The 23,863-nt window shown below is 35.7% G+C and overlaps 3 protein-coding genes and 1 pseudogene across 3 annotated transcripts; 1 reads left to right on the top strand and 3 right to left on the bottom strand.

Moving 5' to 3' along the window:
- The first annotated feature begins 2,887 nt into the window (after nt 1-2,887).
- Nucleotides 2,888-4,183, top strand: LOC113290338 (E3 ubiquitin-protein ligase ATL6-like). The gene is made up of 2 exons (XM_026539947.1): nt 2,888-2,987; nt 3,387-4,183. Exons 1-2 carry the CDS (start codon nt 2,888-2,890, stop codon nt 4,181-4,183), a joined length of 897 nt encoding a protein of 298 aa, XP_026395732.1.
- Nucleotides 4,184-12,891: 8,708 nt separating this feature from the next.
- LOC113286331 lies at nt 12,892-19,978 on the bottom strand (annotated as a pseudogene).
- A 999-nt stretch (nt 19,979-20,977) lies between these two features.
- On the bottom strand, nt 20,978-21,537 carry LOC113285347 (RING-H2 finger protein ATL32-like). Its single transcript, XM_026534253.1, has one exon. It carries the CDS (start codon nt 21,531-21,533, stop codon nt 21,027-21,029), a length of 507 nt encoding a protein of 168 aa, XP_026390038.1. The 5' UTR covers nt 21,534-21,537; the 3' UTR covers nt 20,978-21,026.
- A 389-nt stretch (nt 21,538-21,926) lies between these two features.
- LOC113285346 (E3 ubiquitin-protein ligase ATL6-like) lies at nt 21,927-23,121 on the bottom strand. The gene has a single exon (XM_026534252.1). It carries the CDS (start codon nt 22,945-22,947, stop codon nt 22,222-22,224), a length of 726 nt encoding a protein of 241 aa, XP_026390037.1. The 5' UTR covers nt 22,948-23,121; the 3' UTR covers nt 21,927-22,221.
- Nucleotides 23,122-23,863: the final 742 nt, after the last annotated feature.

The following is a 23,863-nucleotide window of genomic DNA, read 5'->3' as shown; positions in this document are numbered from 1 at the left end:
AATTTCTGGTATGAATTGATGAGCAAGGAACATACCATTTATACACTAATACACTAGTGACTACTATTGAATTCCAACTACTTTTTCTTCTCTGCGACTCCAACCCACCTCACCTCCTCTTTTCTTCTTTTCCCTCTTCTGTGCACCGAGATTTTATTTTGCCTCTTTCAAAGCATGCTTACACTTGGTATAGCAAACAATGAGATTTATATTACAACAAACACATACTTTACTAGGTATTCATGATACTGTATTAACATTATAACATGCACACTAAAACAAATTCGGCTACAAATCATAAAGACTTTTTACAGATTACCAAATTTGTATCTTTAAATCGCAAGACTTTCTAAAATACTCTCAGTGACTTATATAACAAATATGATAGTATACAAAAATCCCAATTGACTATCGACCAACCCATACATATTTTATAGTTTAGTCTCGGCTTGCCTTACGGATGAGAAAAGATCATGTTAGTAAGACTCAAAACAATATGGTGACACATAACCAACCACTGATCCGATTGGGGTACATTAGTTATATGTCCTTACTTTTGAAATCCAATAAATATATCCTTATACAAAAATAAATATATCCTTACTTTTTAATGAGGAAGGATCCCTTCACACTTTTATTATTACACTATCTCACATGTTGGGCGTCATTTTTGCGAATTAAAACCAAACTGTAACATATTTGAAGCTAATATTTTGAGGATATGTTCCTCTTACCAAGTTATACATCCTTACCAAAAACGAGCACATTCCGAAACTTAAAACCTCATAATCTACCGGTCTTAATTTCGACGGCCAGAAATCCGTAGATTTTCAACGGCTCATTTTCAAAGTAGTAGATGATGATCTTATACGTCTCGGAATGAGTTCATTTTCGGTAGGCATGTAGAACTTGGCAATAATAACATATCCTAAAAATATTAGCTTCAAATCCAGTACGATTTGGTTTTAATTCGCAAAAATGACGCCCAACGTGTGAGATAGTGTGATAATAAAAGTGTGAGGGGATCTCTCCTCCTTTTTAATAACCTTATCCATTTAAAATTAGATTATCTTAATACCCTCACACATATAATATTTTTCTTTATTTCAAAATGGAACAAATTTTTTCCCCTACAACTTCATCATCACCATTAGCACTACCACCACCAACATTCAACTACCATTCCACCACCACTGTATAACAACCACCACCTACCAACTACCACCACCACTAATATTCCACTACCACTCCTTCACCACCACCATTACATTACCACCAGACCTCTACTACCACTAGTCCGTCGCCCCCACCACCACTATTCTGCCACCGCCGCCACAACCAGTATTCTGCCACCACCGCCACTGTCATCACCACTGGTTCAGATATTTTTATATCAACAACAGTAGTTGATCCAAATAAAAATAGAACCAACAGTAGAAGTTGATCCAATTTAGGAGATCATCAATGGTAGTTGATCAAAAAGAAAAAGTATGAACCGTAGAAGTTAATCCATGTAAATGGAGTGAACTTGGCGTGAGTCGAACACACATCATCTGACATGGAGTCAGTCATGCTACCATTGCACCACATATTCAACATCAATAAAATCCAAACATTTAAACTACAAGCACAATTATACTAATCCAAGTAAATGCGGCCAACAATAAGAGTTGATCCCATAAAAATGAGATCAACAACAGTAGTTGATCAATAAAAAATGGCGTCAACAACATGAGTTGATCAATTTATTGGATCAACAACAATAGTTGATCCCATAAAAATAGTTGATATCATGCATTGTTGGTGATTTCAGTACCTGACACATATATAATCCTCAACGTAGTAGTCCCCAAATATGCTCCTGAAGTTAACATAGTTGCAAAATAAGTCAATCCCCGTTGTTGATTCCACCATCCCAACTAAAGCCACCACCAGCACTTTCACAACACATTACCACCATCATATCCATTACAAAATCATCCACCAGCAACACATTAGACAACACCGCATGGGTAGCAATACCAGCAGACTCAAATTGAAAAGAACCCCCAATTATTCTCAAACCCTAATTTCTCAACTGAGTTCTCGATTGAGACATAACAAAACCCTATTTCGATTGATTTTTTCATCATCTTCTTCTCTGATTCGATATAAACCCATATATCGACCTCTCATAGAGGACCCATATATCAATTTCAACCATCAATCATCTTCAATTCAAACAAATTTTCATTTGTAACTCTTTGTTAAACCCAAATTCGAATCAATCTAATTTTCTGCTTCAAATGATTATAACCTCCTCCTCTTCAATCTCAGTTTAGAAACAACTTCATCTTCTCGATCTCTTCACAGTTCATCACACAAAGAAACCAAAGAAATCAGATCTCTCGATCTACATGAATCTGATTTCCAAACTCAATTTTCAAACTACAAAGAAGAAGATAAAGTTTATTGATAATAATGAGGGACATAACGTAGGTGGCGGTGCTGATTGTGGTGGAGGCGTTCGAGATGGTGGTGGCGATGGGAACGATGAAGATGGTGGTGGTTAGAGTGATGGAGGCGATGAAGTTTTATCTCCTGGGTTATTAGATAGAAATAAAGAAGAAGAAGAATCCGTGGAAGGTTAAACACGGAAATACCGGTAATAAGTTTTTAATGAAAAATTCAGTTATACCACTAGGAATATTTGTAAAGTTTGCTAGGGATATTGGTGAATCTTCAAATTTCAAAAGGAGGGACAATAATTCAGTTTCTCTAATCGGGATATGGTCTAGAATCTCGAAAATTGCTTAGTGACTCAGAACGGGCCGGTGCCCAAAGTTCACCCTATCACCCAACATGAGCCCCATTTCTAGATTCACAATGCAAGTCCAGCAAGGCAGCAATGTCGGGTGATTATTCGGTGGATATGGATGCAATGTCGGGTAATCATTCGGTGAATATGGATGCTATATTTAGATATCTGCCTGGTTTGGAAAAGATTCGTTAGTGTAGGAAAGTGTGTTAATACGGAAGGAAATTCACACGTCGAAGCCAGAGGAACAAGAGTCAGCAGCATTCCTTAAACCTCCGCGTAAGAAATTTATACTTAGGGTTAGACGTGTTTGTTAATTTCTTTCGGTTCCCTTTTTGAGTATTACTCTAATTTCTTCTTCCACATAGTTACAAGAAATCATACTAATCAACAACGATATTTTTGAAGACAAAAATAAATAAATAATGTAAATCATGGTCGAGAAGAATATTAACTTTACCATCTCCGCGGGTAGCAACTCCATCAACTTAGTATTGCTAGTTCTGGTATTAATACTGCCACACACTTCTGCACAAAGCGACACTGATAAGCCATACCATGATAATAGAACCCTTTTTTTATTTTATAGTTGGTTTTACTATTCTGTTTATGATCGTATCGTGTATTCATGAGCAAAGAAAAAGACGTAATAATATCCCGGGCGATCCAGCTGTTGTTACTGTAGAAACATCAAGTTTAGGAGGAGGACTTGAATCGGCGGTGATCAAAACGTTTCCGGTATTCGACTACTCTGATGTTAAGAATGTCAACAAGGTTCATTATATTAAAGGAGCAATACTAGAATGTCCGGTTTGTATAAGTGAATTTGGGGATAAAGATAAGTTAAGATTATTACCATGTCATCATGTTTTTCATCCTGAATGTATTGGTACTTGGTTTATTTCGAATTCTACTTGTCCTTACTGTTGCCGTGACCTTAAAAATATGGTTGCCGGAACTTCTATTATTGCAGGTGATGCTATAGTTGATGTGTACGAAGATGATGTTAACCATTCCGGAGAAACGGTGGATTCTGAAACAGAGCATGAAGAAACCTGGGTTTCAATTCCTTTGGTACATAATTCAGATCAAGTGATTAATGGTATCAACCCTGACAACTATACGAACCTCTTAAATGCAAGCGAGAATACAATAAGATCCACAAACCGGCCTATAGGGAAATATCTGAGATCACATTCAACTGGGCATTCATCGATACCACAAAACCTAAAGAATAGTGAGAGGTTTACTTTACGATTACCAGATGACGTGGGAAAAGATATTTTCAGGCAGAAATCATTTAACTTTCCACCAGTTTCAGGTGGGAGTAGTCATCATGGTCACAGTGGTAGCGGTGTTGCAGAAAGTATTAATAGAAGAGTTTAATGACTTCCCCTATCGGATAGATGGCTAGCTCTAACGGCACCACGTTTTCTTTTTTTTTTGGAGGAGTTCTTGTTGCATCTAGTTTCACGGTTGATATTGATAATGAAGCTTGTGAGCCACGGCCAACCAACAAGCTAAGATCACAAACATCTTCACTGAGACCCAATTCATTTATTCTAAATTTCTTATGCAATTATATTTGCTCTTTATGTTCATGAAGTTAGTTACATCATTCGATTCTTGTAGGAAACATTGTTGTCTTCTTATGCCTATTTTCATGCACGTGCCAATACCTCATATTTGGCATATATGCATCCATTATGGGTATGCCGAATTCCCAAACTCGAATGCCTACATGACAGTCCTGGCATATAGGCATACACGACAGAATCTCCATCGAGCGATAGAAATTCCATCGCTCGGTGGTCTTTCCATCGCTCGGTGGTCAGTCAATCGCCAACGCTAGTCAATATGTCGCTGGCTTATATGATTATCGCTTATTAATTCATCATCCAACGGCTGCAATTTTTCACCTCTATAAATACCTAATTTCAAACTCATTTTAACTCACACCAGAATTTCTAAATCTCTATAGAATTTCTCAATTTCTCAATCTTTTTCAAATCTAAAACTATCTATATTTTCTTGTGAAATGGATTCACAATCTCAAAGTCAAGGCAAAGCTAAAAACCCGAATCTGTGGTGCAAAATACATTGTGGCAGAAGATGAATGTATTTGCCGTAATTATGTTTTTTTACCGAAGATTTTATCGACGGTGCACAAAAACATGGTAACACCATGTGGGATAACATATTTAAGAAATATGAAAAACAAACCATCAACATCAATGGTCGTGATGTGAAAGGATTTTCAGAACACTTCATTGTAATCAATAAGGAAGTGGTCGCTTATGTTGCATTAATAATGCAAGACAAGAGAAAAGGCCAGAGCAGTGGTCAGACTGATGTTGATTTTGAAAGAGAGGTTCATACAGATTTACAACGAAGACATGGTAAACAGTTTTCTTTTGAAATTTACTATTATATTTTGAAGGGGTTGAACAAATATAATCAATAATACTTGTCAAATAATCAACAAGTACCTGAAAGATCACCATATAATTCTTCTCCCTCAACACCAAATTCTTCACCATTTTGACCAAGTCTATCAAATTCTTTACCAGGTACCCCTACAAGCTCAAATGCCAACGTGGTTTTCGATAATTATGTTGATGGTAATAATAAGGGAAAACTTCCAAGGAGGAACAATGCAAAACTGGCTAGAAAATTCGCTCAAGAAAGAGGGAGTTCTGGAGGATTTAACATGGAGGATTTATGGAACATCAAAAGACCGTCGAGAAGCAAAGATCAGTTGATAGGAAATTTCAAAACCGGGAAAGTAAGAAAAGTCGTCTTTTCTAAGAAAATTTTTGGTTTGACTATGACAAGCATAACATACTTCAACCTAAAACTTCAATTATGAACGCCGAACAAAACATGTATGGCAAATCGAATTTGACAGGATTCAAGCACAGATTGAAAAGCAAGATGGATTTACTAACAACCAACCCAATGATGATGATGATGATGATGAGTATGATGTAGTATTTCCTCTGGATGATTAATGTATGAGTTTAAATTTTGATTTTTTAGTTTAAATGTAGCAGTTTAAGTTTTACTTCATTTAATAATAACAATACAACTTAAGAAATAAAAAAAACATAACTTAAAAAAAATCATTTTCTTCCATTCTCTGCCTAAAGATTCAACCTCAGATCATCTCTTAATTGGTCATACAAATTTCGGTTCGGAATGTAGTTAGTCATTTGACCATAGTTCCTTGCAGGGAGGCCTCTTTCTGGTCGAATCTCCGTCCTCAAATCTTCATTTTCATAAGTAATCCAATCAGAATCACGATAGGTTTCCTAAATTACCATGTTATGAAGAATTATGCAAGTGAGCATAGTCTTGTGCATTTCAAGAGGACTCAACCCACGATATGGGCCACAAATGATAGCGAACTTCCTCTTCAAAATTCTAAAAGCGCGTTCCACATCCTTCCTCAATGTCATTTGGGCATCGTTAAAATGTCGGTATGAATGGCCCAACGCACCAGCAGGCGGCTGACGGTAGCATTGAACCAAGGTGGACCATTTTGGGTAGATACTATGCGCAATATAATAGCCATGAGTATATTGATGGACGTTGATCAATAAACGGACAGATGCATAAATTCCATACTTCAAATATTAAAATAGAGGAGACTTGTGCAAAACATTAATATCATTTTGTGAATCCGAAAGACCAAAAGAAGTATGTCATATCCAACAATCATAAGAAGCGGCAACTTCAAGGATAACTGTTGGTTTTGCATAATGACCCTTATATTGACCGGCCCAATATACGGGGCATCCTTGCCATACCCAAAGCATACAATCGAGACTAACTAGCATTCCTGTGAATCCCCTATCCTCATTCCCACTCAATATTTGTATAACATCTTCGTCGGTTAGTTTTCATAAATATGTTGGACTAAAATGATTAATCATTACTTCACAGAAAAATGAAAGATAAGTGTAAGTAGTTTTTTTACCCATACGAAGGTACTCATCGTTCGCATCCGCTGGAGTGCCATAACCTAGAATCATTAAAGACGGAGTAACTTTTTGTTCAGGACTATGACCTCTAATATTTAGTGCATCAAACTGATAACTAAATTGAGGTTCTACTTGACAAAGCTCTTCAATAATTTTTTTCACCAGATGACGAGGCATGCAAAATCAATCTTGAAAATTTTGATCAGAGTACACACAATTTGGAAGAAAATAACCGTGCACCAGCTTTTGGTGGTAAAATTCCCTCCCTCGACATGTATATCTTCTTGATAATACTTCTTTGGGTTCTGGAACTCTTGGTATTTGGCCTGAATGTACAAGCATCAAAATTTCGATTAGTTTATTATCTTCAGCTTCCTCATCATCAAGTTCTTGCAACCTCTTACGATACCTTTCTTGCTGTAATCTGAACCGATTCATAATAATATTCCTTTCTTCATTGGATCTCGACATTGATGATTATGAAATCTAAAATTGAGAATATAGGAAAGGAATTTGGTGAAAAATCTGTAGAAGTATGGGTGAGTTATCTGGAGAAGTAAAAGGGCGCATATATAAGAACCATTGGGGGAAAATAGTCGTTGCAAAATAACTACTGGTCGATAATCATAATATCGCCAGCGGTATTATTTAAATAGCTCGAGAGAAAGAACATCGCCAGCGTTACAAACTATATCGCTAGCGATAATATGAATATCGCTCGTTAGAAACTCTAGCGCTAATCGGTTTTTCCATATTGGCGCAAATGGTTTGCCATGCCACCTGGTATGCCAAACACCATTTTTTTGGCATATGTATAGAAATAGTCCTTAACATAGACAGTTCTGTTGAAAATATGATAACAAAGACTTCAGAAAAAACACAAGACAAGATGCTAAACAATACTTCTCTTTAATCGATACTTTAAGTGACCTAGTTCAAGTTTGCACAATTTATAAGGCAAATAAGTGGAAAGAGTATTTTTAAACATGTTTTACAATTATACCCTTATGAATAATAATTAGTGATATTTTGAAATGATCTATCTCTCAAACTACACCACGGATGTTCGCAAATTCATACCATTGAAAAGCATTTGAAAACACCTACGTAACGAATATAAACATGCATATTAGATTATGAGTATTTCTTATATTTTAATCAATTAAAAGGACAATTTTAAAAATATCTCCTTTTTTATTGATATAGGTCACTTAATAGTGGGACGGAGGGAGTATATTTCAACTCATTGCTCAACACAGCCTATTTACAACTTTAACTCTTCTAGAAAAATCTTACGTAACACAAACTCTAAAAATGGTATAACATGTACCTCAAGTTTACTGCAAAAGATTGTACCATCGTGTCAACCAAACGTGTTGATCCATGCACATCATGTCAATAACACTTGTTGATCCACTCAAACTATGTCAACTCTTACAGTTGATCCTTATCAACTATATCAACTATATTAGTTGATTCATACCGTAAACTTCGCATTATCTTGGTTTAATTTTCAATAAGTTCCAGAGACGGAGTTGTATGCGGTCAAGTGGGGTCACTTGAGCCCACTCAGTTTTAGTTGTCAATGTACTGAGTAGTGATAATTGTAAGTGTTGACCCCTCTAAATTTCTTTGAAAGCTCTATTGACCCGTCTATATATAATCGGTTGGAAACTCAATTGACCCCCTAAATTTTTTTGGAAACTAACTTTTACTTACTTTTTAGAGTTTTGCTTGTCAAAACCATTATTTGATGAAGAAATGTACAACAGATTTACATTCTACCAGAGGTAGAGAAAATGAAAACAAATTGAAAGAAAAAGATTACAAAAAGATTGAACTTGAAAAGTTCAAGCGCACTCTCTTTCCAGCAGCCAAGCTAGAATTTGAGGTTTTGCCTCAATTCCCTGGTCTTGATCAGTCTTGAAGTTGTGCATCTTATCAAAAATTCTACTGGTTCTCTCATTCCGAAGAATGGAAATAATTGAAGCAGGAATTAAACTCCAGACTATGTTACCGGAATCTGAGAAGAGCTTATGATACCAAGTTTGAGCCAACATACTTATACTTGATTATAAAACCCAAGACCAACAAGTACTTGGCAGGACTGTAGACCAAACTTTATATGCCACCTTGCAATGGAGGAAGAGATGCTCTTGTGTCTCTATACCATCACCACACAGAACACAACAATTATGAATATCCATTCCTTTACCAAGTTTGAGCCAACATCATTTGCCGTTTACTCATAGAAGATTTTCTTGTAGTCTTATTCGGTCCAAAGGCAATGATCCGAAGCCCAAGACAATCCCATACTTAAATAGGCCCTTCTTCTGTGCGCTCAGTGATCGAAAGAAACTCTTCCAAGGCAATGTTATAGTTCTTTTAAATTTTCTCCCATACCTTGCTATTACAAAAAAAATAAAAAAAATGGATTTATAATTAAGTAAATAGATAGATATCTACTCTACCTTCTCATTGAGTTCTCAGTGATTTCCTTGCGATTGATTTAACATAATCTATTTTAATCCAAGTATTACAAACAAAACAAAAAAAGAAAAGAAAAGAAATGAGCTAAATGTATATCTTTCATTAGCGTAACAATTGGTATGATTGCTTCATTTTCTGTGAATGTCTCTAAAATGTCACAATTCTTCATCATGGGATCAGTTTTACTTTGTTTGAAGGATCACATCTTATTCAATTCCATATTGTGTTATCAAACCACGTCAGGGCCGTCCCTAGCATTATTACTGCCAAGGGACATGCATAGCAAGGGGATAACATAGGCTGTAACATGTCCGTAATTCTTTGGTAACGAAATATTTGTACTAGAATTTTCCTAAAACTTTGTTTTATCCCCTTTTGACTAAATTAGTATTCAAGTCTCTATGGACTACAATTAATTTGAACTTTGCCATAACTACCACTAAACCAAATAATGGAGACTCGTATATTTAGGAATTTGATGACACAATTTATGTGCATCTGAAAGAGTGATAGTTTCCTACCCGTTTGAACAGATTCCAAATTATCACTCCGTAGCATGACTTACGATAAACAAGTAGTAATAAGCACGTGCGTTGCACATCGAGGATGCTATTTTTTTTATTTCCCAAATAATTTGGTGGTAATTCGACACCATATTTTTTTATTTAAAAATTAGTCGTTGTTTGTACTTAAGAATCAATCATTTGTTTTGTTTTTTTTTCTTGTAGCTTTTTTCGATTTTTTTTTTCTAAGTTATGTCTAATTTTAAGCTATGTCTAATTTTTAAAGAGAAAACATATAACATTTGGAGACATATAAAAAAATTTGAAAAACATAAATTTGATATCATTATTTATGCTCATTGCGTAGCTAATTTAAAAGGCTTTCCAAATATATAAAATTTACAAAAATCCGACATGTAGTTTAAAAGATATGAGATTTTTAAATATATAAAATGTACATTTACTTTTTTGTCCCTTTAAACATTCTTTATACCACTTTTTTAAAATTTAACGGCTAATAAGAAAGAGGAAGTCTAATGATCTAACGGACAATAGCAATAGTTCGGACGGAATTTTATTTGTAAAATCTAACGGTGAAATTTTAAAGTTTGGAGATCTGAAGGTTATATTTATTTAAGTTTTGGAATCCCTTATTGCTATTAAAAGGGAGAGATTGAGATACTTGGGTAGAAACACATGAATGAAAAAGCAAAAAAAATTATATCTCGTGAGATTTGTTGAGAGGATATTTATTTAAGTATTGTTGGACTACCTATCACAGTGTCAATTACCATATTCTTATTATTCTTAGGGAATTTTGATAAACTGCTCTACTCTCAATTTTCGGTTTAATATGTTGTCCTCGTTTTTTTCAACTTTTCAAAACTGCCCCCAATATTAAGTTTTCCATCTAATTTAGTTTTCCTTCCAAATTTTTACTTATTTACCCTTTATTTGTCATGTTTATCTTCTATTTCAGGTTAATCGAGCTCGGTTCATGGATTCATGTTTCAGGTTAGGGGTTTAGGGTTCATAGTTCAAGGTTCAAGGCTAGGGGTTCAGAATTCAGGGTTCATGGTTCTGGATTTAAGATTAAGGTTTTAGGGTTCAAGATTCAGGGTTAGGGGTTTAGGATTCAGGATTCGGGTTCAGGGTTAGGGGTTTAAGTTATAGTTCAGGGGTAAATCTGAATTTTTAATAAGTGAGATAATTGTCACCTTTCATTTAACTGGATGAAAAGCGTTATTTGAAAAAAACGGGGCACTTTAGAAAAGTGCAAAAAAAACGAGAACACTTTATTTACCTAATTCAATAATGGGTCATTTTATCAAAATTTCCTTATTATTAAGGAAGTAAGATGTGGCTATGGTTTCTCTAAAAACAAATTTCATACGTCTCTTGAATATAGGATTTCTTTCTAAATCCATCCGAATCCTCCTTTCCCAATTAAATTCTCATCACAGAATGAGATTGTTGCTTCCTCCATGATTTAGAGACAGATAAATAAACCCATGTCGTTGTGTAAACCTAAATTAAACAAAAAACGTATCGACGTGTAGATTCCTAAACCGTCTTACCAAAATTAAACCAAAGATAAAAGTCAAAACGTAAATTCTACTTACGATTTTATCAACAGGAGAATTTTGTTCACAAATGTTAGGCAACCCCAAAATCTTTCCGTTTCGAAACAACGCAACCATTCCAAAAATCAAAGTACTTTGTTTACCCAGAAAAAAAAAAAAAACGCCAGCAACACCAAATCATCACCACCAACAGATGTCATCTCAACCACCTCCGTCAGCACCAGAACCCCATCTATTCACTTCTTCCACCATTTGTATCTTCTCATAAATCTCAACAGCAGATCATTTATTTACCTAAATTGATTCGGTGAATCAATTTCTCAGTTCCGACTCACCTCTCTAATTAAATTTGAACATCGGTCTTTGCCATCTCCATTCACCTCCTAATTGTTGTGTATTCTTCCATCATGAAATCAATTTCAGCTCCAATCTCGGATTGTAGGAAACCAATCAATCCAAAACAAATGTCAACGATAAGAGATGAAACCAGCAATTAATCCAAAGGTCTCATTATATCAATATATGAATTTGATATTCTGGTTAAAAAAAAGAAAAAAGATGAATTTTATAGAAATATAAGGGATAAGAAAATGGTACAGAAAAATTAAACATGGTTCGGATGCGGCTTCTCGAAATAAGATAAGAGTTCTTCTGGCTTGATAAGAAAATGAAACGTGGTGTAGACCTTGACACGTCACCAACTGTTTTCTTAACTTCGGAGCACCAGGTCCTCTTATTCGGCAAATGAAAACAATTCTTTGTCCCACCACTTTTTCTTTTTTTGTTAGAGTGTGCTACCGAGTTAACAAGACAAAAGGTTAACATGGCCGAGCATAGGTGTGCTATCGTCGGTACCACTTTTTTTTTGTTTTTGAAACCTTGAATTGCGGTTCCAAAAAGTTACCGTTCTAATTGGTTTCGAAAAGTTGTTATGCATGACAGGTAATGCAGCTACGAAAATGGATGCATAATTTGTTTAGCAGTTTGAAAAGTTCTTGTATAACTTGTATTGCTGTTCAGAAAATGTTTGCATAACATGTTATGCATCAACCTTTTTATTATTGTTAGTGGAGTTGCGTTAGAAATTTCTAAGACATATAACTCAGTATTGAAACTAACGATGACAACTACTGGAAGGGTTATGTGAGACATTGCCTAGTAATTTGGATTCACTTTCACGACAAAAAAAAGCGTAGTATACAATGGAACGACAACCATTTTGACTAATATATTGACGAGTTGCAAAGAATTGAAGACATTCTACAACCCCTTGTGCAACCCATAGATATCCGTCGTCGTATATGGTATGACAACCCGTTTTTTGTGTAGTTGATGGATGATTTTCCGGTAGTGCAAGTAGCTTGAGAAACCAAGCATCAACTATTAATAGTACCCTGACAGAGTCTTAACAGAAAATAAGAAGACAATCTTCAAACATACATTATATTATTACATCATTAATCTCTCAGGCATCCACAAGAATTAAGCACGATATGAATTCTTCAAAACCAACTTATATATATGTCGTCACTTTCTCACATCCTCATGTAGTCAAGAAATGATTTTCCATCAAGCTTCCTTGAAAGATTTTCCGTCAAAATATCCTCATACCTACCTCTTCTGAACAGAGCAGGTGTCTCTGGTGTGACCAAGATCGAAATTGGGCCTATTACCGACTCTAGTTTAGGGTCATGAAATGTCGCGATTGAGAGCCTCTCCATAGTCGAGTTTACTACTGCCCGGTGATCGACGCTACGGTAAATCCCATTAGTCATTATCTGTAAAAGGGAATCATTAAGCAATGAGGCAACTTTTTTGGCTATAGTCAAAACAAGTACTCATAACAAGGATTAGTAGGCAGGCCATGTATGCCCTACTAGGGTAACTACCTCCAAAATGTCTCCAACATTCACTATGAAGGCATCAGGGAGAGGTTTGATTGAAACCCATCTCTCTTCTTTTCTGATTTGTAATCCTTCAACTTCATTAAGTTGAATGAGAGTTGTCAAACTGCTAAAATCCGAGTGTGACGTAAGACCAAGTACAAGCTCTGGTCGAGGACAGGGAGGATAATAGTTCATCCTCATTTGTTTGCAACCCTTCTTCAAAGAACTCTGTCAGACCTTTAATCTCAACTAATTGTAAAGCTTTCTCCATCCTCTCAAAGACAACCATGGATAGTTTGTTCACTTCCGATAGGTAGGATTCCAGTGTCTCCTGTTGGAAAACGATTAATAAAAAAAATAATATTTTAAAGTTTTAATAAAAAATTATAATTTATTGTTTTATTTTGTGAATGAAACTTTTTAGTCCCACATCGTGGAGTTTCCAATTTTTAGTAGTTTTAAGAAACTATATAAAGCTTTTAGTCCCACATCGGGGAGTTTTTATTCTTAATTTGTATTTGTCAATTATATAAAGAAATTCACTAATTTTGTAAAATCTATGGGAAAGGGGTTGCTCTATATTTTAGAGGGACCCCTAAGGGAAAATATTTTATAGCGGTTTTTAAGCATTCGCGATTTTCCTTAACGGTTTTTTCGGAGTTGCCAAGCTCAAGTTGAGCATCTACTACATATGCTAGTAGTAGGTGTATTAGGGTGTTTTATCCTGGAGATATCCGTCCTGTGAGGGCTACAACATCACTCTTGAGTGTAGCCGGGCGCTAATGTCTTAAGGACAGCGTGTTGAACACGTGACTCACTCTATTTTCCAAAGTTTTGCCTTGTTGCTGTTGCGGAGATACGGGGAGCTTGTTCATTTCGTCAAAGCAATCACTTCCATTATAAATGAGCTAAGTATCAATAACTTTTGCTTATTTGATTTTTCTTTTTTTTTGATTATTGCACCCAACAATCTTAAGACATTAGTATTTGTAATAATCGAAAACGATTGATTGGTTTGTGAATCATGGATGTTAATTGTGGAGTGAAAAACAAAAACGAATTTCTGGTCAGCTGTAGAGTTTCAATTTTATCTTTTAATATAGAAGGAATTTAGATGAACCCTTTTGACACAACGTAGTAGACATCCTGATAGTTACCCGCGTAAAATTTCAGAATTTTTGGAGTTGTACAAGTATTTGTTTGATATTTTACAAAACAGAAAAACGTTTCTGAAAAATTCTGACGAGCAGAAAATTGTTGTTAACTAAATTAATTTTTGTGGGGGTAACCATGAGTTTTTTGAAACGCTGATTCAAACGAAGTTTGTATATATATATGTTATCTTCAAAACTCATATTTTACTTTCTGATTTGGAATTGTGATTTGTTAATAAAGGTGTCATCTCCGAGGGACATGGCTAATAGCCGCATGTGGTTGGAAACAAATCTTCCAAAGATGGCAAAGGTGAGAACATCGAAAGCAACTATAAGCATGGTCTTCATGATAAAGGTATATTTCGTAAACCTGAATCCAGAATTACTTTAGTTAAGGGTGAGTGTTATGTTTGTAAAATTCCTGGCCACGCGGCAGTAAATTGTAGACAACATAAAAACCTTAATAAGTAGAAAGTTAATGATAATTTAGTTGAAACAAACTAGAACGAGTTTGGTGGCGTGATGTCGGAAGTTATTTTAATAACCAATGTGAGAGACCAGTAGGTGGACTCTGGAGCCACCAAGAATGTTTGTTGAAACAGAGACATGTTCACCTCCTATCATAGGATAGGGGATGTCGAGAAACTCTTATTGAGTAACTCATATGCAATAGAGGTTGCATAAAAGGAAAAGGTCGAGCAGAAACTCATATCTGTAATATTCTCACATTGAATGAAGTTTTCATGTTCCGAGCATATGCGAAAATCTTGTATCTTGTTCTGTTGTAGATGGAAAAATATTTAAGATCTTAATTGAATCTGGAAAACTTGTTGTAACTAGGCAGTGATTTTTTAAGCAAGAGTTATAGGACTTTGGGTCTATATAAGCTTAACGGAAAAACTGATGATGTGAACGTAATTGATTCTTGTGATATCTTTGTGTGATTGATTGTTTTACGTGGTAGACTTGGAACCGTAAACTTATAAGTCAATGCTTAACTGGCTAACATAGGCTTCGTACCCAAATTTAGTTTGGATTTTGAACACAAAAGTGAAATCTGTGAAGAATCAAAATATGCTATAAAATATTTTAGCACAAATGTTCAGAGTAATTATAAGCCTTTAAAATTAATTCAGTTAGGCCTAGTTGACATGAGTTCAACCCAAAATCACTGTGGTAAAAGATGGTTATAACTTCCGTAGATGATTGTACAAGGTACTATCTTGTATACTTGCTTAGGATAAGGATGACGCCTTAGAAGCCTTAAGATGTATAAACTTGAAGTTGGAAACCAATTAGAAGCCTTGAACATAACAACCGTATCCTTAAGGAGATGATAATTTCCATGTTGATTAGTTCAGGATTACCTGCGGCCTTGTGGGGGGAGGCAGTCCTCTTAACTAGTATATCCTGAATAAAGTACCCTTTTAAGAATCAGATGAAACTCCATATGGTTTATGGAACGGTAGATGACCTTCTTATGAATGTGTCAAAGTGTGGGGGCGTTTGACTAAGATTGTAATTCCTCTTCCTAAAAGAACTAGATTGAAACCAAAAATGTTGATTGTGTTTTCGTATAGGGTATATTGAGTATACTTCTACAAATAGATTTTTGGTTGTGTGTTCTGATTTTTTCTGACATTGGTGTGAATATTATTACGGAATCTAGGGATGCTGAGTTCTTTGAACATGTTTATTCTAAACCTGTACCTCATTAGAGATGTGTTGTTGATCCCCTAGATTTATTTCAAATAGTCAGAACTTATTTTAAAGGAAGATGAAGTTGATGTTGAGCCTAAGAGAAGTAAAATAATTAGACTTGAGACTTCTTATGAAACCGACTTCATAACATGCCTAGCTTAGTCCGAGCCACAGACTTGTAAAGAAGCCTTGATATCTACTGAAACCCCATTCTGGTAAGAAGCTTCATTTAGTGAAATGGACTCAGTCCGTTGGAACCAGACTTGGGAGCTTGCTAGTTTACCTCCAGGTTGTAAGACCATGGGATGTAAATGAGTCTTTAAGAGGAAACGATAGGTAGATGAAACTGTGGAAAAATATTAAGCTAAGTTGGTAGCTAAAGGCTATAAACTAAAAGAAGGTGTAGATTTCCTTGATTCTAATTCAATTGTGACGGAAATTACTTCCGTTGAGATACTAATTGTTATTGCTGCCATAAAGAACGTAGAGATACATCAGATGGATGTTAAGACAGCTTTTTCTAAAACCGTGAATTAGGTAAAGAAATTTACATAGATCAACCTGAAGACTTTGTAGTGAAAGGTTGTGAATACAAAGTTTGTAATTTGAAAAATCTTTGTATGGTTTTCAAATAAGCACGTAAACAGTGACATGGAAAATTTAATCATGTGATAATGGATAGTGGATTTAAATTAATGAATCTGACAAGTATGTTACAAGTAACTTGTTAAGGATGTCTGTGTAATTGTATGCTTGTATGTTGATGATATGCTTGATACAAACATAGATGTGATCAATTCCACTAAAAACATGCACTGAATGAGAACATTGACTTGAAAGACTTGGGCCCTTTTGATGTAATCTTAGGGATGAGGATTAGAAGATAATCAAACATTTATAAGTCTTAGTCGTTCTCATTATGTTGAGTTGTGCTTAAGAGATACAATCAGTCTGATTGTAAACCTGCTTGTACTTCGTACGATTATTCTTGTAGTCTCAAGAAAAATAAGGGTAGTGGAGTATCTTAACTTGAATACTCAAAAGTTATAGGATGTCTGATGAATTTAATGAACTGTAAGAGTCCAGACATTGCCTATATGAGTAAGTTAAGTGGATATAATTGTAGTCCAGAGCAAGAGAATTCAGATGCACTGAGTAGAGTATTATGGTACCTAAAATACTCTTTTGATTTATGAAAGGTATCTTGTTGTCCTTGGGACTTTATGATGCAAACTGGATAGTTGACTCAGAGGAGTCTAAGTCTACGAGTGGATATGGTTTCACTCTAACATGTGGGTTTGTTGTTGGAAGATTTCCAAACAAACATATCGCTCAATTCATTATGGAATCTGAGAGTATTGCGTTAGATAAAGCATGAGAGGGGGCCGAGTGCCTAAGATGATTTTTAGAAGACATTCCTCTTTGGCATAGGCCTGTGCCAGCTATATCTATACATTGTGTTAGCCAAGCTATAATAGTTAAAGCTAAGAAATAACTAATCTCAATCGGCGTTATTTCCATTGATTGGATAAAGTCCAAGGAGAATATCGCGCAATCTTTGACGAAAGGTTTGTACAAAGAGATAGTTAAAAATGCATCGAGGGGGTTGGGGCTTAAGCTCATATATTAAACTTGCCATGAAGGATACTCAACCTTGCTGACTGGAGATCCCATGATCAAGGTTTCGAATGAGACAACTAATTTGTGGTGGGTAAAGGTAAACACTATCAGAGATTTTCATTCTCTGTCCCTTCCCTATGGTGTAGACGTGATAGTGTGACTGCATGTGGAGGATGACTTTTTAATAAGTCTTAATGAGTTCTATAGTTTCAATTTAAGATTGAAGTGGGGTGTAGCAGTAACACTCTTTATGGAAACTCACCTATCTGAATGAGGAAGTGGGTCGCTTCCTGTGAGAATATGAGCTGATTCTCTAGAGCATTCTGAGAAACAGGATACGTCCAGGGCCAAAACGGACAAAACGGCACGAGCTTGGCAGCAATCTTGGAGATATCACCCGTGGTTGTTATCACGAATTACATCAAATGCTAGCAGTTCAAGACATAGTTCACTGTCTCTAGCAAGTAATTCTGGTAATATCTCACTAAGCAAAGGTTCAAGACCTCATGGACTCTGCCTAAAATGGTATTTCCTGCGTTTTTTATGTGATTTTCATTTTGATGGTTTTGGTATTACTGGAACTTAGGACCTAAAGGTCACTAAGGGTTCACTAGTTCATGCTTTTTCACTTTGGTGAAAGATACCTATAGTCTCACCATGTGAGAATTAAAGATGAAAGCTCTCAATACTATTATGATTTATGCAATCCATAGTATGACCCTGGGGTCAACACACTTTTGTGTGAGGGAGAGGACGTAGAAATGACTAGTATGATTTCAACACTTGCACGATCAGTCTGTTTGGATCGTGAGGTTGGGATGTTTATTTACCAAGATCTATCTGTGTTTTCATGTTTTATTGAGTTTTCATTCATGTGGGGGATTGTTGGAAAACGATTAATAAAAAAATAATTTTTTAAAGTTTTAATAAAAAATTATAATTTATTGTTTTATTTTGTGAATGAAACTTTTTAGTCCCACATCGTGGAGTTTCCAATTTTTAGTAGTTTTAAGAAACTATATAAAGCTTTTAGTCCCACATCGGGGAGTTTTTCTTCTTAAGTTGTATTTGTCAATTATATAAAGAAATTCACTACTTTTGTAAAATCTATGGGAAAGGGGTTGCTCTATATTTTAGAGGGACCCCTAAGGGAAAATATTTTATAGCGGTTTTTAAGCATTCGCGATTTTCCTTAACGGTTTTTTCGGAGTTGCCAAGCTCAAGTTGAGCATCTACTACATATGCTAGTAGTAGGTGTATTAGGGTGTTTTATCCTGGAGATATCCGTCCTGTGAGGGCTATAGCATCACTCTTGAGTGTAGCCGGGCGCTAATGTCTTAAGGACAGCGTGTTGAACACGTGACTCACTCTATTTTCCAAAGTTTTGCCTTGTTGCTGTTGCGGAGATACGGGGAGCTTGTTCGTTTCGTCAAAGCAATCACTTCCATTATAAAGGAGCTAAGTATCAATAACTTTTGCTTATTTGATTTTTCTTTGTTTTTGATTATTGCACCCAACATCTCCCCGCATAAAGGATGTAAATTGGGGATTATTTGCAACTTCAGTATATGTTTTCCATCTAATATATTATGTTAGGATGCATGCATGATAACATTAAAAAAAAATCACGTACGGCGTTGAGAAAAAGCAAACGGAGAGAAAAATTAACCTGAAAGGAAGAGGGAGTTCTGGAAACAAATGAGGCTTCCTAAAATGGAGAGGAAGACTTATAACATGACAAACCCGTCTGCCCAATCAAGTTTTTGGTCCTCCGATTTGATATAGGCTTGTCCAAATCCTTCAATATCTCCATCTTGCTGTCCGTATTTGGTTTTCTCATTCATTGGAAGCTTAAAGAAACCTTAATTTCTGATTTTATATTGTCCATCAGTAAAGCGTCTACTCCGTGGTTTACCAACTGAAACATAAAGCAGATTAGCGCTAACTAGTAAAACACCAAATAGTCTATCAACTACGTACAATCAGAATTTATGTACCTCAAAGAAACCCCATTTTTTGCAAGCAGAATGAAGCTTATCCAACTCCAACTTTCCAACTACGGGTTCAGGAGATGGTAAATTTTACAAATCGATGACAGGAACGGTTTCATCATCTGTTATAGACACATCGATATTATTCAACGGGCTTTCACCCATGCATATGTACCGAGATGGAATTTCTTCAAGCGTGAGTTTAACCAATTCCTGAACACTTGGTACTGACAAACCATTGCCTAGTTTGATAAGTTTTGGTGCCTCCATGAATTCTTTAAATTGATGAATCTCTTTCTTATCAGAATTTCGGGTTGTATATAAAGTCCTTCTGCTTCTTTATAGTGAATGATGTACAGTACTTTTATGTATTTCACCCTCTAATAAATGACTAGTGTTATTTGGAGTGTATTATTATCTGTTCATTGAACGAAGGGTCTACCACATGCCTACCAGTACCAGTTTTGACCATGCGATGTCTATGATCTTAATTATCTATCGGTCTGATTTGCAAAGATAATCTAACAGCAATGAAAAACAATCAAGTTTGTTGGTTATTTGAGTGATTTAGAGTGATTGATTTGGGATGGTTTTTGTGCTTTCACTGCCTTTTGGAGTGTGTTATTTTTTTCATTGAACGAAGTGTATGAGCTAGTTACCACTGCCTACCAGTACCTGTTTTGACCTATGTTGTAAAAGGCGCTAGGCGAGGCGAGGCACCAAACCTAGCTCCTAGCGCCTAAGACGCGTCAGGTGAGCGCCTTTTATTTAGAAAAAACCAAAGAACAGTATAATTTGGCGCCTGAGCGCCTTTTTTTGCCAGGCGCCAGCCCATCGCTTAGTGCGCCTTTGGCGCTTAAGCGCGAAAGGCGCACGCCTTTTACAACATAGGTTTTGACCATGAGATGTCTATGATCTTAGTTACCTTCCGGTCTAAGTCAAAGATAACCCAACAACAACAAGAAACGATTTGTTGGTTATTTGAGTGATCTTTGTGAAAGAGTGGGAAGCTAATACATGTGGCTGGGGTCGTTACCTAAACCTAAAGTCGCTCAATAAGTGCCATTGCCCTACATAACCTGGTGCTACAACTAAACGTCACTGTCTAGATTCATCGTTAAATTTGAGTCGTCCACTAAAATTGAGATAGACTCCAGCATTCAGTCATATCATAAATCAAACATTTGTACACCAAGAATTTTCATTTCGTCTCAACTTTATGATACTTTTGCGTGTTTAATTTGGTATCATAATAACATACATGTAGAAAATGAAATGAAGTTTCCTGCGGTGAAAAAAATAATAATTATGAAACCGCTCATGCCACTGCCCGAGAACCAACATGGATCGATCTCGTGTCAGGACGGTTTTCGTCGTTCTGAAATATATCAATTACTGAATGAGCACCACCACCAACCCCGCCATTAGTGGCGGTTTCTAAAGCAATGGGGTTAAGATTAGAGCGACAAACTGGACAAGTAGCATGAGAAACAAACCAACTATCAATACACTCCCGGTGGAAAACGTGTTGACATTTAGGTAATAATCTTAACAAATCTTTATCTTCATATTCACTTAAACAAACAACACAATCATTTACCATTCCTTGCGTCGAAATCTCCTTAAGGTTCTTAATGTCGGAGTAGACCAATACCGGGAACATTTCGATGACCGCTGAATGAAGCCCTCCAGCTGATGATCGTCCTACGAAGTTGTTAAGATCAATTCTACTCCCTCGTTGTTCATTGAGAAAATGTATTCGAATACAGTTACCGAATAAACCAGTTAAGGCAGGCACACAAACAGCCACGACTACAATAATCATAGTAGATCCGGTTAGAATACAAACTAACATTAATACATTAAAATGTTCTTCCTCGTTATGTTGCTTATTATCGTTGCTCTGTGCAGAGGTGAATGGTAGTAGTAGTAGTAATAGTAGTATTAACTTGATGGAATTGAGATACATGACACCAATCAGAAGGTTGATAATTTTCTTGATCATGATATTCGTAGAAATGATTTTGTGCAGAGAAAAACTTTTTAACTACATGTCTTTAGATTTAGTATCTGCCTCTAAATAGTGTTAGAAGAAATTTCGAAGAACTAAAATGTTCAGTCTTAGAAAAAGTTGGAGTATTTAGAAGACTTAGACAAGTAAGTCGTGTGGTCTGACTTTCAAGGAAACTTGGCACTAGCTTCCCATTTATTTTTGAACTTGTGTTGGGGTGTGAAATTTGATCCATTATTAAAAAAATTGAACATTCAACTCCTGTCATACTCACTCCAAAAATTCTAAAGAAAACTGCCTCTCACGTACCTTCCTTGCACGTCTCCGGAGAGACGGATCCTACTGGGAGATTGTTCCATGGAAGACGCTACTTACGAATTAAGAGAGTTTCAAATGCCGCTCCAAGCTCAAGGGAAATATAAATTGCTGGGATGAATACTGGTAAATGTCGTCCCAAATTGGTGGAGCCTCCGGAAAAGCAAATAAGGTTGTACGTGCAACCTCATATCGTAAAAGTTACGCCTCTCTTATACCGATTCAATTTTCCATTAACACTAGCCTTTCTCACATCATCCGGTGATCCCAATGTGTACGTCTCACTATTTTCTGGTACCAAAGAATGTCCAGTTGAATGCGATTTTGAAAGTCCTTCAGAAGGGTTTACTGATCTTCCTGTAGTCTGATTCGGGTTCATCTCCTTCTTAAGGTTTAAATTATCAGTTGCTTGTTCTGAACTCTCTGCCACCGAAACTGAAACATGGGTTTGCTCTGCTGATACATTAATCACAGTCATTGTGGACTCAGAATGGTTCCCATCGTCTTCAAATACATCAAGTACAGTACCACCTGAATTAAGTGCAGCTTCGGGAGCCATAACCTCAATATTAGATCGACAAACCGGACAAGTAGAATGAGAGATAAACCAAGCATCGATACAATGACAATGAAAAAAATGACGACATGTAGGTAATAGTCTCAACATATCTTCGTCTTCATATTCACCTAAGCAAACAGCACACTCTACTACTCTTTCATTAGAATGAATCTTCTTCTTATTCTTAATATCAGAATAGACAATCACCGGAATCGTTTCGATCACTTTTAAATCAAGTCCTCCTTTGCTTGTTGATGTTGCCGTAGTAACATTATCGTTGAGGTGACCTCTAATACGTCTTTGCTCATTAAGAAAATTAGTTCTCCAAATAAAAAGAATACAGTAAACAACCATCAAAATTATCCCACAAACGAATGCGACCAATTCTGTTTGATTATCAATGTGGAATTCTGGAATCCATGAATTACCCTTGTCGCTTTGAGCAGAGTTATATGGCAGTAATGAAAGTAATAGTAGTAGTATTAAGTAGATGGAACTAAACCACTGGATGTTAACCCAAATATTCTTATTGATCATGATATTTTTCTTCTCCTTTGACATGAATTTGTAACCCGGACAAAAATCAAACATTTCAGCTGCAATTAAACAAACAACACAATTTAAAAACCATAACTCTAAAAATGCAATGAACATAGGTTGATTTACTTACGGAACAATATAAGTTGGTTGATTCTTCAAAGAATTTCACTGAATCAGATAATAATGAGAAGAAAACTAAGATTTCGCTAACACTGAGAAAACCCTTGTTAAGGCTGTAAGCGAACTGAAGGAAGAGGAATCAAGGAGATAGGAGTGATAGTCATAACGGAATTAGATAGGTTACCTAAATGTCCTGCTTACCCGTTTTGATAGTTACGAATGAGTTTAGAGGGTGTTTGGATATCAAAATTGTCAGGTGGAAAAGCTACATAATGACTTTTTTTGAGCAAGAAACAAATTCTTTTTTTTTTTTTTGTGATAAACTAATATTTATTTACTAAGACGTGTCCAAGGTTAGAGTTTACACGTTTTAGACACCAAGTCTTCTATCTCTATAAATAGAGAACTAAACTTTGTATTTTATACTTTGTGTCTCTCTTTCTCTATTTTTTCTAGTTTTACAACACGTCATCAGCAACGTAGCTCTACCGACTTATCATCGATTATTTATGTTTTTTCTTGTAAAATCTAATTTTGATTTTATAGTCTTTGATTATTTTTTTAGTCGTATGATTTTCTACTTCTATACTCATATTGATTTGATTATATT

The sequence above is a fragment of the Papaver somniferum genome, chromosome 6 (assembly GCF_003573695.1).
Source record: "Papaver somniferum cultivar HN1 chromosome 6, ASM357369v1, whole genome shotgun sequence".
NCBI classification, from domain to species: domain Eukaryota; kingdom Viridiplantae; phylum Streptophyta; class Magnoliopsida; order Ranunculales; family Papaveraceae; genus Papaver; species Papaver somniferum.
Note: the sequence above shows the minus strand (reverse complement) of the source record. Positions and strands in the feature narration are given on the sequence as shown.